Below are 16,061 nucleotides of genomic sequence, written 5' to 3' on the forward strand. Positions count from 1 at the left end.
TTTACGAAACATCACGAGGTTAAAACCATCTGTCCCTTTAAAAGCGGAGCGCGATGTGTTGTGAGAGTAACATCCTCTTGAAAATCACGAATATCCCAGGCTGGTTGTATTGAATTACTTTAAAATAGCCTTAACTCATTTCATGCGCTCGAATGGGCGGGTTTTTACGTGTTAAAATACCGAGTGGTGGTTTACATAATGTACAGGATCTCCTGTTTATGGTACAGCCCAGTAAAAGCGTCTAGCAGACACACGCGCTGTATTTGAACAGCGGATGACAGATATGGTGTAACCCTATAACCAGGTAATCTTCGCAAATTAAGCATTTATTTTGGGAATATTTTACTTGTTTCTTAATTTATTGTCCCTTTCTCAAATTAAGTAAAATGTTGTAAACAAAAAGTAACAGTGGTAGTTTTTTTAGTAAGTTCGTCTAGGAAATGTCGTTATTTTGGTGGGAAAACAACGCCCCAAATTTCAGTGAGTAGCAATGTAACGTTAATCTAGAATGTCCTTTATTCTTTACATATAACACACAACAACAACAACAACAACAATAATAATAATAATAATAATAATAATAATAATAATAATAATAATGTAAACAGTGATATGGTTTACATTGCTTTAGTGAAGAAATGTCCAAAACAGGGAAAACAGGCCCAAGATAGCCCACCTAGCTATATCACAAAAAGAGGGATATTATTTATTTTGCAATAAAATTAAATTAAAAAAGTAAACATTTTTCATTAAATTATTTAAATCAGTTAATTTAAAAATGCTGAAAATAATGCATTTTAATGTAATATAGTTGGATGTGCATATTAAAAAGTTTGGTCTCCTCTGGTGTAGTTATTATGAATGAGTCAAATTGCCTCGAATGTCTTTTTAGCTATCTACCTATCTATCGATCTATCTATCTATCGGTCATCTAACTACAGTAATTAATTAATTAATTAATTAATTAATTTACAAAATAAAAATATTTTTGCAATAAAATAAATAAAAACAATATAATTTAATTTAAAAAGTAAACATTTTCATTAAATTATTTAAATTAGTTAATTTAAAAATGTTAAAAATAATACATTTTAATATAATATAGTTGGATATGCAAAATGTAGTCCCGGCCCTCAATCTATCTATTTGTCTATCTATCTAGAACATTAACTTATCAAGTTTAAATATAAAAACTCTCTCTCTCTCTTCCCTTTAAGGATAAAGAATATTGTGCCTGATCAATAATTGTATTGTTCTATATAATATTGTAATATTCTAGGCTATCCACCTTTTTTAATTTGCAAAATTTTAATTTAACCCTTGTGCGACACACAAGACATGGACATTTTTGTCCATTTCAGTTTTATTTTTTGTTATAAGTGTGCCAACTGCATAAATTTTGGCTCATGTGTTTATTTTTATTTAAATTTTAATATTTCACGATCATTTCCAAAAATCAATTTTCCCCTTTGTACAAAAAATACTCACACTCAGGACCTTAAGGACAAAAATGTCCACATTGAAACTCATTGCAATTATTTAACCCAGGGCCATTTGACTATAAAATGATGCATTATTCTATCGGCAAGGCTTCAAATTTTACATTTTACTATTTTTTGCTAGATTGCGCCTTTTTTTTAATTTGGCATATACATAAAAAAAAAAAAAAATCTTACATAAACATATAAATGCCTCAAAATTTAAATTGTTGTTCTTTACTGACACACTCAAGAATCTAATAAGCAAAGAAGTTAGTATATGGAAATTACTACTGTTTTTCATTTTTTTCATAAAAAAACACCTGTGGCATTATGCAAACAAACCAGCATTTAAAGGGTTACAATTCTGAAAATTAATGAATGTTTGGTATCTATGGATAGAACAGATGTTGGTTAAAAAAATTGACATCAGTGAAAGTGGAAAAAAATATTAATAAATCATATTTTTATGACAGTTTTTGGACATGGACATTTTTGTCGATTTTGCACCTATGTGTAACTTTTTTTTTTTAATGCACAAGGGTTAAAAAAAGGGTGCGGCCATTTGTAAATTTTTTGGGTTTGGCTTTTGGTCTCATCCGCGTCCAGCTACTTTTACCTGTACAAAACAGCTTGTTTTGCTGCTTGATACTGCAGATTGGTGTGTCTTACCATATTATTTTAATGACCACACTGGTTTGTAGTACAAACAGTTTTACTGTTTACTACACGTTGTTATTCTTCTCATTATTTTCCTGTAGCGGATGAACCGCTGTATGAAGGTGTATGAACCCGAAGTCTCACCCGTAGGTTTACTTTAACGTTAAAGAAAAGGTGGATAGTTTAAGCACATTTTATATTGTATTTCTAGTTGATTGTGTTTTGCACCATACAGCTTTATAGTCATAGTCATTTACTTTGCATACTTGAGCTCCATCTACTGGCAACCTTGATCTGTGTCAGACTGTAACTTGTTGGGTCTCTTGAGTGGGTGAGAGGGTGGATGCCATGCCTTTGAGAACTCGCATTACTTCCTATTTATATTTCTAACATAACTTTAAACAGCCTGCATGCCTTTTTGTGAATTTGAGTATCATCATGTTATAGCATCAGGTGAGCTTGACTCAATCAAAGATTATGTCATGGTCATTTTAACACTAAACTGTTCTCTGGAATTTTGTTTACAAATCCTCTCCAGCTTTGGATATGAAATTAGGGAAGCCAAGACACTCAATCATCCCCGTGCAGCTGATACAGTGATGTTCCCAAGATAGTTTACATAAACACACTCACATGGACCCATCCTTACATCTCGTGTTAAAGGAATGCTTTTGATTATCTTTTCCAGAGCTTAATTTAAAATAATGAATCCAAATCAACAGTAAAGTAGCATTAACTTTGTCTTTCTGTGCAGATGAAAAGCACTTTTGTTTCTTAATATTATAACAGGATAATGTCTGCAGAGTTAAATTTAGCAGAACAGGATACTCTATATAAAACCACCTCTGTTCTGCTGTGCAGAAACACCACGGACTGTCATTACTACACCACAGAAAATGTTCACTCATCAGTAGACATCTGTTGTAATTATTTTTAATTTTAGCTTGAATAATTTTCCTCATGTATCTCTTATACATAAATATCCCTCCACATTCAAACACAGCTCAAAGCAGGAAGGCAGGCCTCTCAGGAAAAGCCCTGTTATGTCCACTTCAGTGGCTCTGGCCTTTATTCACAGCACAGTGATAATTTGTCACAGGTTTATCAGCTCTGTGCAAAATGCCCCACTTCACATATAATGAGTGTGTATTTCCTGTTTTCCAGGTATTGACAGTTTCAATCAATATATTCAAGTGGATTCATAGTGGAAGCAGTTGCACTTCTGTTTAAAAGTTTGGGGTCAGTGAGATTTATTTATTTATTTTTGAAAAAGGTTTCTTGTGCCATCCACGGCTGCGTTTGTTTAAGAAAATACAATAAAAACAGTAATGTAGTGAAAAATTATTGCAACTTAAAATTTCTAAACTTTCTAAAGTTTTTGAAGAGTAAGATTTTTGATCTCTTCTGCATTTATTTGATCCAAAGTATAGCAAAAACAGTAAAAATGTGAATAATTTTTGCTATTTAAAATAACTGTTTTCTATTTAAAAGTATTTTAAAATGTAATTTATTTCCGTGGTTTCAAAGCTGAATTTAAGCATCATTACTCCAGTCACACGATCCTTCAGAAATAATTCTAATATTCTGATTTGCTGCTTATTATGTTGGAAACTGCGGAGTAGAATTTTTTCAGGTTTCTTTGATGAAATAGAAAGTTCAGAAGAACAGCATTTATCTGAAATAGAATTTTTTTTGTATCATTTTAAATGTTTTTATCATCACTTTTGATCATAATAACTGCTTTCTATTTTGAATATATTTTTAAAATGTGATTTATTCCTGTGATCAAAATAAAGATTTCAGCATTATTACTCTGAGTCTTCAGTGTCACATGATCCTTCAGAAATCATTGTAATATAGAAAGATTTAAATATCAGCATTTTTCTGAAATAAAAAGCTTTTTTTAACATTATACTCTACACCATTCAAAAGCATGGAGTCAGTATATTTTTGGAAAAGAAATTATAGAAATTAGTGCTTTTATTGAGCAAGGATGCAAATATTTCACAATTGGATCAAATAAATATAGACTTGGTGAGCAGAAGAGACTTTGAAAAACATTACAAATCTTACTGTCCAAAATTTTTTGACTGGTAGTGTATAATTAATACAATAATTCAAGTAAAAGCTACCCTAAAGAAATTAGTGTTAAGGTAAGATCTCCCATCGATCTTAAACAGGTTGATGGAACAATTAAAAGATATAACCTTAAACCTAACAGGGAACCAATGCAAAGACTCAAAGATGGGAGTAATAGGATAAGTGATCTCTCATCCTAGTTAGGATTCTAGGTGAATATTGTACGAGCTGCAATTTGTTTAGGGTAGCTTTTGAAACTTCAACCAATAAAGCATTGAAGTAGTCAATACAGGAAAATAAAAAAGGATTCTTTGGTGAATAGAAAGTTCATTTGAAAAAGAAATGTTGAAACATTACAAATGTCTTTCACTTTTGATCAAATGAATGCATCCTTAGTGAAAAAAACTATTAGTTTCTTTAAAGGTAATGCACATAAATGTATATCCGCATGGTATGTCTAAATGGATGTGCATGCATTAACATTGATTCATCTTCATTAACGTCCTTCAGAGTTCAGTTCTCAGTTGGTGGTGGCTGGTGGGATTTGTGACAGACATTGGGAATGCTGGACTCTGGTGTCTTCATTTTCATTCCTCTCTCAGCTGATTGTCCTGTGGGGGGATATTTTGGTCCACTCATGTCCCTCCTGAAATCTCATTCTTAAACCACTCCTCTGAGAGAGGCAGCAGGCACCTTCACTCAACTGACCAAAATAGCCCAATGGGCAGCTCTACGCTGGTGTGCTGTCATGAAGCCCACTCCCCACCCAATGCCAGGTCCTGCTCTGGATTAGAGAAGAGGACACTGACACACACACACACGCGCGCACTGACAGACACCGGAGCTCGGAAGAGTACTAGAACAGCTTGTGTTCATATACTATAAACCTTGCTGAACATAACTGGACTAAGAGACTATTTTTCACACAGATTGTGAGGAGTTACGTAATTTCAGTGCCTGCTTCATGTGGGAAGGAGGAGAGACTGTATAACAAGAAGTAAACAGTTGAGAAAGTTGCGCTTTAAGATTGTCATCATGAAGTTACATGTGGCACTATTTTTTGCTGGGCTCTTTGGTGCCTTGGCAACTCTGTTCATAATCTTGTCTTTTGGCTCGGACTATTGGCTTTTGGCATCAGAGACCTGCCATTCACATTCAAACGGTCCGGTTACTTTGCAGGTGGGTGGAAGTGTTGATGTAATGCCTTTAGTAGAGAAAAGTGGACGAGTGTTTTATTGACATGAATAGTTTTTGGATGTTATCAGACTAGGTTTGTTTAAAAATATGAAATGAATCTCTTCAGATTTGTTTTGGATTTTAGTGAACTAAACTCAACTATGTATCTGCTCTTTAATCCTTACTGAAGCAAGATCCTCTAGCAGTCATGAGTATATTTGGTTTATAAGGAGTGACAGTCATATGACATCCTCAAACGTCACTATTTACAGTCTCTCAGTTGCTTGAGTGTAGACTATCACATGCTGTGGTGTGATACCACACTTAATACTAAATAACGCAAATGGAATCTCAGTGCAGAGTCTATTCATAGGAGTCACACATGAATTAGGTTTCCCTCATAAAGATTGGGAGGGAAAAGTCAGTTCTTACTGAGATGCGGCCAACCCGAGCAAGTTAATGTAACTGTTTTACAAGACCGAGATGTGTAATTTTTAGAAACAACAAGTACACACTTAAAAATAAAGGTGCTTTATCACTGCAATGCCATATAAAGAACCATTTTTGGTTGCACAAAGAACCATTCAGTCAAAGGTTCTTTAAAGAACCATCTCTTTCTTACCTTTTTATAATCTGAAGAACCTTCTTTCGCCACAAAGAACCTTTTGTGAAACAGAAAGGTTCTTCAGGTGTTAAAGGTTCTTTATGGAACCATTTAGACAAAAAAGGTTCTTCTATGGCATCGTGAAGCACCTTTATTTTTAAGAGTGTGGGCATCAAAGGTCCACCCCTAAATATAACTGTCATTGGGCGTAAGCAGTAAGAATGAGATTCTACTGGCTTGTACTGTGGCTAACATTCATCCAAACGTAAAATAGTTTTGATGAGAGTGTGTTGGATGCACCTGTGTGCTTTGAGGCTCAAAGACGGATGTCAACAGCACCAATAGGAAGTCTATGGGAAAGCTTGATGCTGAACTTTTTTTCATGTATCATGTATCTAAAAATCTTGTTTTGGGTTGTTTTGACCCAGCGGTTGGGTTAAATGTTTAACCCCACCTTTTTGGGTAGTTTGACTCAACTATTGTTTAAAAATGACTATAGCTGGAATAAAATGAACTCAAAATAGGTTGTAAATTTAAAAATCAGACACAATTACTAAAAGCATCAGCAACAGTCGAAAGGTGAAGATTTATTAAGAAGCATTTAAAAAAATATATTATTTAATTATTATTTATTCAACTTATTAATTAATGTTCATTTATTGAACATATTAACAAATGGTTCATTTTAAGCAAGAAATATAGTAATTTTAAGCAATATTTGAGTTACATAAAACTACCCAGAAGGTTGGGTTAAACATTTAACCCAACAGCTGGGTTTGTCCATATTTCACCAAGCGCTGAGTTGTTTTTAACCCAGCATTTCTGTATATTTCGATTGGTGTTGTTTAAATGTAAACATCATAATTATCTCCCGAATTCTTTTCGCAGAGAATAATCGCAATGCTCAGTTGCTATTGGTCTAGTGCACACTTCTATTGAAGATTCCTGCTATTAGCTGTGTTTTGGAACATGATAGCTGGTTTTTAGATGGTCGGGCTGGTCATTAGTTGGTCATTAGCTGATCATTAGCTGGTCTAGGATCAACATCAAGCTATTTTTGAAACATTGTCTCTGGTCAACGTGCTAATGGCTACCAGTTTAAGTTGGATTTTCGAGCAGGGTTGAGTCAAGTGACTCAAAGCGTCTCTGCAGATCATAATATAACATTCTTGATGTTCTTTTTGCAAACTACATCTAAACACATAAATAGCATGTGTCCATCCCAAAGTGTCTGTTCTCTAGTTGTTTTTAAATTTGTAATTTCACTGGCTTCACAACAGGTGTCCATTGCTCTCTGACCTCTGCTCTCTGCTCTTTCACAGCAAGGTGATGTCGTGGTCAACCAGGGTCAGGACCAAGTTAGTGAAGGCCAGAACATTACCTTTCATCATGAGGGCTTCTTTTGGCGCTGTAGCTTTAATGAAATCACGAACGATGACGATCTGTGGAAGTTGTGGTTTGGTAAGAGACTGTTACATTTCTTTTCAGAGGGGTCTTTGTGTTTTTTCAAGAACAATGACAAAACATGTTTACGCCAACTTAAAGGAGAAGTTCACTTTCAGAACAAAAATGTACAGATACACTCTTAAAAATAAAGTTTCCAAAAGGTTAACAGTTAACAGTTCTTAAAAGAACCATTTTAAAGAACATTTAAAAAATATTTGACTATGAAGAACCTTTTCTGTATTTTAAAGGTTCCATGGATGTTCAAGGTTCTTCATGGAACCATCAATGCCATTAAAGAGCCTTGATTTTTAAGCGTTTAAACAATCCCAGCTGAAAAGAAGGGTCTTATCTAGTGAAACTATCTGTTAATTTCTAAAAAAAAAATTACGATTGATATACTATTTAACCTCAAGTCCCTTTGAAGCTGCATTTCAGCTGCATTCTAGAAGTTCAAACTCGTGGGCACCATTATATGGAGAGAATTCCTGAAATGTTTTCCTCAAAAAACATAATTTCTTTACGACTGAAGAAAGAAAAACATCTTGGATGACAAGGGGGTGAGTGAATTATCAGCAAATTTTTGTTCTGGAAGTGAACTTCTTTGATAGTGTTAATTTTTTTTACATTTATGAAATACATTTAACATTTGTATAAGTTTGAATTGTTAATGAATAAATGCTGTAAAAATTGTTCATTGATACCTAATCAATAACTAATTTTAATTAATTTAACCTTATTATAAACTGGTACCATTATTTCATATTACAAAGTGTGAAGTGCTTAGTCGTACTCATTGAATGTGGTATTTGGCCCTCCTGTGAACCTCTGTGTGCGCCACAAATATAAAAGGTCTGACCTGTTGCCCTACAGAAGGCCACGGAAGGTTCAAAGAGATGGAAAAAGTGTTCAGTTTACCTCAGTCAGCAAACAACTTGAATGTGAAACACTTTATTAAAACAATGATTTAGAACTAGCACTCTAATAAATGGCAATTCTCCTTGTTTTTCTCTTAGAAAATCAACCACATGCGAGGGAATGCAAACCTGCGTATCTTCTTCCCTTTCCGTTCCCTGACCAGATCTACAACACTACCAGTTATCAGACTGCCATAAGTAAGTTTATTTATTTATTTATTTATTTATTTGACAGGTTAAGATGGTTTATCCCCCTAATGCCAAATTCCAATGCCAATATCTTTCATTCATCTAGATCACAGCAGATTTTTTGTCTTGTTTCCAGCCAAAATATCTAAGGATTTTCTAGACAAGTAAAAATTATTTTCTTGTTTTCAGAAAAAACAAGTCAAAATTAAGTGAGTTTTTGCTTATTTGCCAATGGGGTAAGCAAAAAAATATTATTTCAAACAGAAAACAATATAATTTTTTTTTTTACCCCATTGTCAGATTATTTAGCTTGTTTCAAGCAAAAACACACTTAATTTTGACTTGTTTTTTCTGAAAACAAAACAATAATTTTTACTCATCTAGAAAATCCTTCTTGATTTAAGAAGTTTTAGTTATTTTGGTTGGAAACAAGACAAAACATCTAAGTAAGAAAAGCATTTTTTGCAGTGATTTCTCTCTTTTTCTGTTTTTTTTTTTTTTAATTTGGTTTATTGAAATGAAAGTATATTTAATGAAGTGATCCCTCATACATTTTTGACTCCTTCGCCTAAAATCAAGATACAGGGTTGCAAGCAGCATACAACATTATTTTTGAAGGCCTACATTAGTTCACTGCATAGTGTATCTAGTTTATTCTTCAAAGCGGAAGTATATGGGAAATAACACGATAAATAATAATAATTAAACATTAACACAGTTTGTGCTACAAACCCGTGTGCTCATAATTAAGATAATACATTGGAAAAATATGGTAAGACACACCAATTAGCAATATCAAGTGGCAAAATGAGCTGTTTTGTACGGCTAAAAATAGCTGGACACGGATGAGACCCATAAAATGTAAAAATGGCCGTGCCCACTTTTAAGGGAAGAAAAAGGTGGATAGTGTAACTGAAGTGAACCTTCGCAGGGAGTTTGATTGACAGGTTATCTGACCAATCATCGTGCTGAATCTGCCATTTTTGTCTGACAAACAAAGCAGACAGGAGAGTAGATTAATTTCGATCGACTAGAACTTAAAAAAATAGTGTGTATTGATGTCTTTCCATTGGTTGAAACAAGATTGCTTCTGATGTTTATTCATGTTTATTTCATGCTGTAACTATTAAAGAGGAAGAGATGATCGGTTCACGTGCCGCTTGAACTGAAGCGCTACAGTGATCTTTCATGACACATTAAGAAGCCACAAAACTGTTTTTGTTGTTTGAATTTCTTAAAAAATTTGAAATTAGAAAGCTGAGACTTTGTTTAATACCACAAGTAACCTGCTCTGTCTTGTTTGTCAGTTTCCTCTTTACTTCGCAATGTATTTTTCACTGTGTGAGAACATTGTGTCAGACTTAGTTGTGTCGGCTCTTTGCGAAGGGTCAATTGGCTACTGTACTGTGAACCACTGTCCTTCTGGTTTATGTTACTGAAAAACGTTATCTTTTAGTCTACAGAGGCTTCTGGAGCGTCTCCATGTTGCTGGGTGTGGTCGCTGTGGTGGCCGGTGGTTTCATTATTATTTGCGCAGCTCCATTTGCCAGTCATCGCCTTTATAAAGCAGGAGGTGGACTCTACCTCATTTCTGGTAAGTTAAAGATGACATGAGGAGGTAAGGTTTAACTCACATGCAGTACTCAACATCTCACGAACATCTAATTTATTCTTTGCCCTTAATCTCTCTCTTTCATGTTGCTTTTCATTTCTCCAACTCTCAATGCTGTCTCTTCTCTCCAGGTTTCTTCCTTCTCATTGTCACTGTGATGTATGTTTTCTGGCTAGATATTTTGGATGTAATGAGCTTGTATAAGGAATATCAGATGGAAAATAAGTGCCCTGATTTTGAGCTCAATATGACTTATGGCCTGTCTTTCATGTTGGCTCCAGTGGGCGTGTTCTTCTGTCTTCTGTCTGGTCTTCTCTTCCTAGTGATTGGCCGTACAGTCCAACATCATTATAACTAAACTTCATTAATTGTTTCAAAACAAAAGAATGAAATTGTATGCTTAAAATTTATTGAATGTATAGTTCACCCTCAAATTAAAATTTTGTCATCATTTCCTCACCCTCATGTCGTTCCAAACCTGTATGAATTTCTTTCTTCTGTGGAACACCAAAAGAAGATATTTTGAAGAATGTTTGTAAACAAACAGTCGACGGTAGCCATTGACTTCCATAGTATTTTCTTCCATACTATGAATGTCATTGGCTGCTGTAAACTGTTTGGTTACCAACATTATTCAAAATATGTTTTTTCATGTCATTTTAGGTGAACTATGCATTTACTTATCTTTGTATTCTGAGGATTTGCTGACATGACAAGGTGGGGTACAACTATTTTTTATTTTGAATTTTGCAAATATGGCTTCAGTATTTGGCCATCATGTGTGCTGTGAGCAGTACTGTAAACTCTGATCATGGATGGTTTGGGAACACTTCATGTACGTGTGAGTGTGTGAGTATAGTATTGCACAAAGCATTACATTATGTTAAATATGTCTTTTATGAACATCTGCGTTTTTATATTACTCAGAAAAAAACAACAAAACATGTTGGTAAACTTTTTGACTGCTTAAACCTTCTCAAGTACACATTTATACATTTTTCAAGGTTGTTCCACCTTGCGTTTTGATTATTTTTAATGGTGATTTGTAGAGTGTTTTTCCCACCTCAGGCTTTGAAATAATTTCAACAGACTTTGCAGAATTTTAAAACTACTCAGCTCACCTGAAAGTTTAACGTTTTACTTGCGCAGCTTTTTCACACACCACAGCACATATATTTGCTTTGTAAATATTATTATATATTGCTATCAAGTACAACTGACATGTACTGTAATATTTCAAAAGATTCATTAAACCTTTAATTAAAAAAAGAACATCTCTGTACATTTTATATTAAAGTTGCAAGGGTTGTTGTTTGGATTTTTGAGATGAAGGTGTTGAACTAAAACAAAATGAATACATGCTTGCTGTCGATTGTGGAAGAGAAGATTGAGTTTTGATGAAAAATTACAAGGTCATTAAAGGATTGGTTCACTTTCAGAATAAAAATTTCCTGATAATTTACTCAACCAAGATGTTCATGTCTTTCTTTAAGTTTCTTTAAAATGAAGATTTTTGAGGAAAACATTCCCAGATTTTTCTCCATATAGTGGACTTCAAACAGTCATTTTCTAACAAAATAAGTATTTATATACTTTATAACTACAAATGATCATCTTGCAGTAGCTCTGCGATGCACATGTGGTTAAAAAGTTTATGAATTTTTTTTAGAAAATTACCAATCGTTTTGCTAGATAAGACCCATATTCCTCGGCTGGGGTCATGTAGAGCCCTTTTGGACCTTCAACCCATTGGGCACCATTGAAGTCCACTATATAGAAAAAATCCTGAAATGTTTTCCTCAAAAACCTTAATTTTCTTTCCAACTGAAGAAAGAAAGACATGAACATTGGGGAACCAAATTTTTGGAGAACCAAAAAAGAATGTTGAAGGAATGTTCTCTGTTGTGTTTTTTTTTTTCAGCCAAAAGGTAACAAAGAACATTCCTTATTGGTTTTAGGTAGTTTTTTTATTTTTACAACCAGAAACGAACATTTCCAGAACGTTCTGGGAAGCAAAAACTGTAATCCATGGGGTATTCCATGGGATAAACCAATGGAGAGCCCTTTAAAGCAGCATTGAAACTGCAATTTGGACCTTCAACCTAATGAGCACCATTGATGTCCACTATATAGAAAAAAAATCCTTAAATGTTTTCCTCAAAAACCTTGATTTCTTTCCAACTGAAGAAAGACATGAACATTGGGGAACCAAATTTTTGAAGGACCAAAAAAAAAAACGAAGAAATGTTCTCTGTTTTTTTTTTCAGCCAAAAGGTAACAAAGAACATTCCTTATTGGTTTTAGGTAGTTTTTTTTATTTTTACAACCAGAAACGAAAATTTCCAGAACGTTCTGGGAAGCAAAAACTGTAATCCATGGGGTATTCCATGGGATAAACCAATGGAGAGCCCTTTAAAGCAGCATTGAAACTGCAATTTGCACCTTCAACCTATTGAGCACCATTGAAGTCCACTATATAGAAAAAATCCTTAAATGTTTTCCTCAAAAACCTTGATTTCTTTCCAACTGAAGAAAGACATGAATATTGGGGAACCAAATTTTTGAAGGACCAAAAAAAAAACGAAGAAATGTTCTCTGTTTTTTTTTTCAGCCAAAAGGTAACAAAGAACATTCCTTATTGGTTTTAGGTAGTTTTTTTTATTTTTACAACCAGAAACGAAAATTTCCAGAACGTTCTGGGAAGCAAAAACTGTAATCCATGGGGTATTCCATGGGATAAACCAATGGAGAGCCCTTTAAAGCAGCATTGAAACTGCAATTTGCACCTTCAACCTATTGAGCACCATTGAAGTCCACTATATAGAAAAAATCCTTAAATGTTTTCCTCAAAAACCTTGATTTCTTTCCAACTGAAGAAAGACATGAACATTGGGGAACCAAATTTTTGAAGGACCAAAAAAAAAACAAAGAAATGTTCTCTGTTTTTTTTTCAGCCAAAAGGTAACAAAGAACATTCCTTATTGGTTTTAGGTAGTTTTTTTTATTTTTACAACCAGAAACGAAAATTTCCAGAACGTTCTGGGAAGCAAAAACTGTAATCCATGGGGTATTCCATGGGATAAACCAATGGAGAGCCCTTTAAAGCAGCATTGAAACTGCAATTTGCACCTTCAACCTATTGAGCACCATTGAAGTCCACTATATAGAAAAAATCCTTAAATGTTTTCCTCAAAAACCTTGATTTCTTTCCAACTGAAGAAAGACATGAACATTGGGGAACCAAATTTTTGAAGGACCAAAAAAAAACAAAGAAATGTTCTCTGTTTTTTTTTCAGCCAAAAGGTAACAAAGAACATTCCTTATTGGTTTTAGGTAGTTTTTTTTATTTTTACAACCAGAAACGAACATTTCCAGAATGTTCTGGGAAGCAAAAACTGTAATCCATGGGGTATTCCATGGGATAAACCAATGGAGAGCCCTTTAAAGCAGCATTGAAACTGCAATTTGCACCTTCAACCTATTGAGCACCATTGAAGTCCACTATATAGAAAAAATCCTTAAATGTTTTCCTCAAAAACCTTGATTTCTTTCCATCTGAAGAAAGACATGAACATTGGGGAACCAAATTTTTGAAGGACCAAAAAAAACGAAGAAATGTTCTCTGTTTTTTTTTTTTTTCAGCCAAAAGGTAACAAAGAACATTCCTTATTGGTTTTAGGTAGTTTTTTTATTTTTACAACCAGAAACGAACATTTCCAGAATGTTCTGGGAAGCAAAAACTGTAATCCATGGGGTATTCCATGGGATAAACCAATGGAGAGCCCTTTAAAGCAGCATTGAAACTGCAATTTGCACCTTCAACCTATTGAGCACCATTGAAGTCCACTATATAGAAAAAATCCTTAAATGTTTTCCTCAAAAACCTTGATTTCTTTCCAACTGAAGAAAGACATGAACATTGGGGAACCAAATTTTTGAAGGACCAAAAAAAAAAAAAAAAACGAAGAAATGTTCTCTGTTTTTTTTTTTCAGCCAAAAGGTAACAAAGAACATTCCTTATTGGTTTTAGGTAGTTTTTTTTATTTTTACAACCAGAAACGAAAATTTCCAGAACGTTCTGGGAAGCAAAAACTGTAATCCATGGGGTATTCCATGGGATAAACCAATGGAGAGCCCTTTAAAGCAGCATTGAAACTGCAATTTGCACCTTCAACCTATTGAGCACCATTGAAGTCCACTATATAGAAAAAAATCCTTGAATGTTTTCCTCAAAAACCTTGATTTCTTTCCAACTGAAGACATGAACATTGGGGAACCAAATTTCTGGAGAACCAAATAAGAACGTTGAAGGAATGTTCTCTGTTGTTGTTGTTTTTCACCCCAAAGGTAACCTACAAAGAACATTCCTTATTGGTTTTTAGCTTGTCTTTTTATTTTTACAACCGGAAACGAACATTTCCAAAACATTTTGGGAAGCAAAAAAAAAAAACAATGGGGGTATTCAGCAGGATAAACCCGAAGCTCTATCACCCATGCTACATTTAAAATATTTTCCCCTATGGTAAAGAAAGAAAAGTAGGCCAAATGTGAATAGTTTTAAGACTGAATATGAGGCGATATTACCTTTTCCCATCAGAGACAGACTGGAGACAAGACACTGACAGGTGCGTCCATATAACAGCAGAATCGCTGGGAGCTGTGACTCATATCTATATGGCAGGTGACAGCTGTGTGTATGCTCTCTCTCTATACGAATGACTGTTTAAAGCAATCTTACAATAATTATGCATATCAACCAATGTATGTCTGTAGTACTGCATGCCATTGCTGCATGAGATTTCCAAACCATTTGCAGCAGATCACATTAAGAGTTTATGTATCTATTTCTGCATGTTTGTATATGTATAACTGTCAGTCTTTAGTATGTCTGTGTCAGTATTAGGTTTCTCTCGAGCCAGCTGTAGGCCTCCTGCAATGCTGGACAGTGTGTTATTTAAAGGTCTCGGGTCATATTGCACATGAGAACCAAACTGTGCGTGCTAATACTGACCTAGGGACACAGTAGATCTGAACTGAGGTAATGTGTACAGATAGAAAGGATTTAGTGTTACTTGGATAAACCAGTTTGACCATTGTTTCCTGAAAAAGCCTGTGCTAAATCAATTTTAACTTCATGACCTGTGAGTTTGTTGATTAATGACCTTTTAAAACATATCAATTCTAGTATTTGACACTGTTGTTATTTGTGGAAATCATCTTAGACAAATTATGCTTTTCTTTTTTTTAAGTGTTTATTTATATAAATATATATTTAATATTTGTGGTGTCCATCTACATTTCAGCCACTAGAGGTCACTGTTACATGAGAAATTAATGCATACTCAAAACATTAGGGAGTTGGAGTATATAAAGTTAGAACTTAATGTATGTTTGTCACATGAGACATATAAATAAAAATAACACAATGAACTAACATTTTTTAAAAATTATTATTATTATTGGTAGGGTAATAATATCTTGGTCAGACTTATGTAGAAATGGTCCTATAATTTAATTAATGCATTAAAAAACAATGAGCTATACAGTTTTCGATTTTAATAATGTATTAGTAAAAATGAAGTTAAAATTAACTAGGATTAAAAAATGCTCTAATAATAACCAACATTGTTAATTTTAACAAGTTTTTTAATTAATGTAGTCACCTAATGTTAACAAAAGGAACCTTATTGTAAAGTGTTACCAAACATGTTGATGCTAAAATTCACAGGGCTTGTAAATTGATAAAATTAGGCTTTTATGCTTTAATGTTTTGATGGCACAGTGTTTTCATCATTGTTATAACAACATCTGTTTCTATTTAACTTGGGACAGTCATTTCTGTTAATAATTTTTGTGTTTTAGTAATTAAAATTTAAAGGGGAACACACTCATCACTGCCAATT

At 33.8% G+C, this 16,061-nt stretch overlaps 1 protein-coding gene across 1 annotated transcript; it reads left to right on the plus strand.

Moving 5' to 3' along the window:
• Positions 1-5,024: 5,024 nt before the first annotated feature.
• Positions 5,025-11,444, plus strand: tmem182a (transmembrane protein 182a). Its single transcript, XM_073846247.1, has 5 exons — positions 5,025-5,396; positions 7,320-7,458; positions 8,457-8,555; positions 10,003-10,140; positions 10,290-11,444. The coding sequence occupies exons 1-5, from the start codon at positions 5,253-5,255 to the stop codon at positions 10,514-10,516; spliced, it is 747 nt and encodes a 248-aa protein (XP_073702348.1). The 5' UTR covers positions 5,025-5,252; the 3' UTR covers positions 10,517-11,444.
• The last annotated feature ends 4,617 nt before the right edge of the window (positions 11,445-16,061 follow it).

Source organism: Garra rufa, chromosome 8, assembly GCF_049309525.1.
Source record: "Garra rufa chromosome 8, GarRuf1.0, whole genome shotgun sequence".
Classification (NCBI taxonomy): Eukaryota; Metazoa; Chordata; class Actinopteri; order Cypriniformes; family Cyprinidae; genus Garra; species Garra rufa.

Bases quoted from the DNA above. Each gene is read 5' to 3' on its own strand.
- tmem182a (XM_073846247.1), top strand. From the start codon at position 5,253: ATGAAGTTACATGTGGCACTATTTTTTGCTGGGCTCTTTGGTGCCTTG. The intron at 7,459-8,456 runs GTAAGAGACTGT...TTTTTCTCTTAG, and splicing joins TCTGTGGAAGTTGTGGTTTG to AAAATCAACCACATGCGAGG. The intron at 10,141-10,289 runs GTAAGTTAAAGA...TCTTCTCTCCAG, and splicing joins TGGACTCTACCTCATTTCTG to GTTTCTTCCTTCTCATTGTC.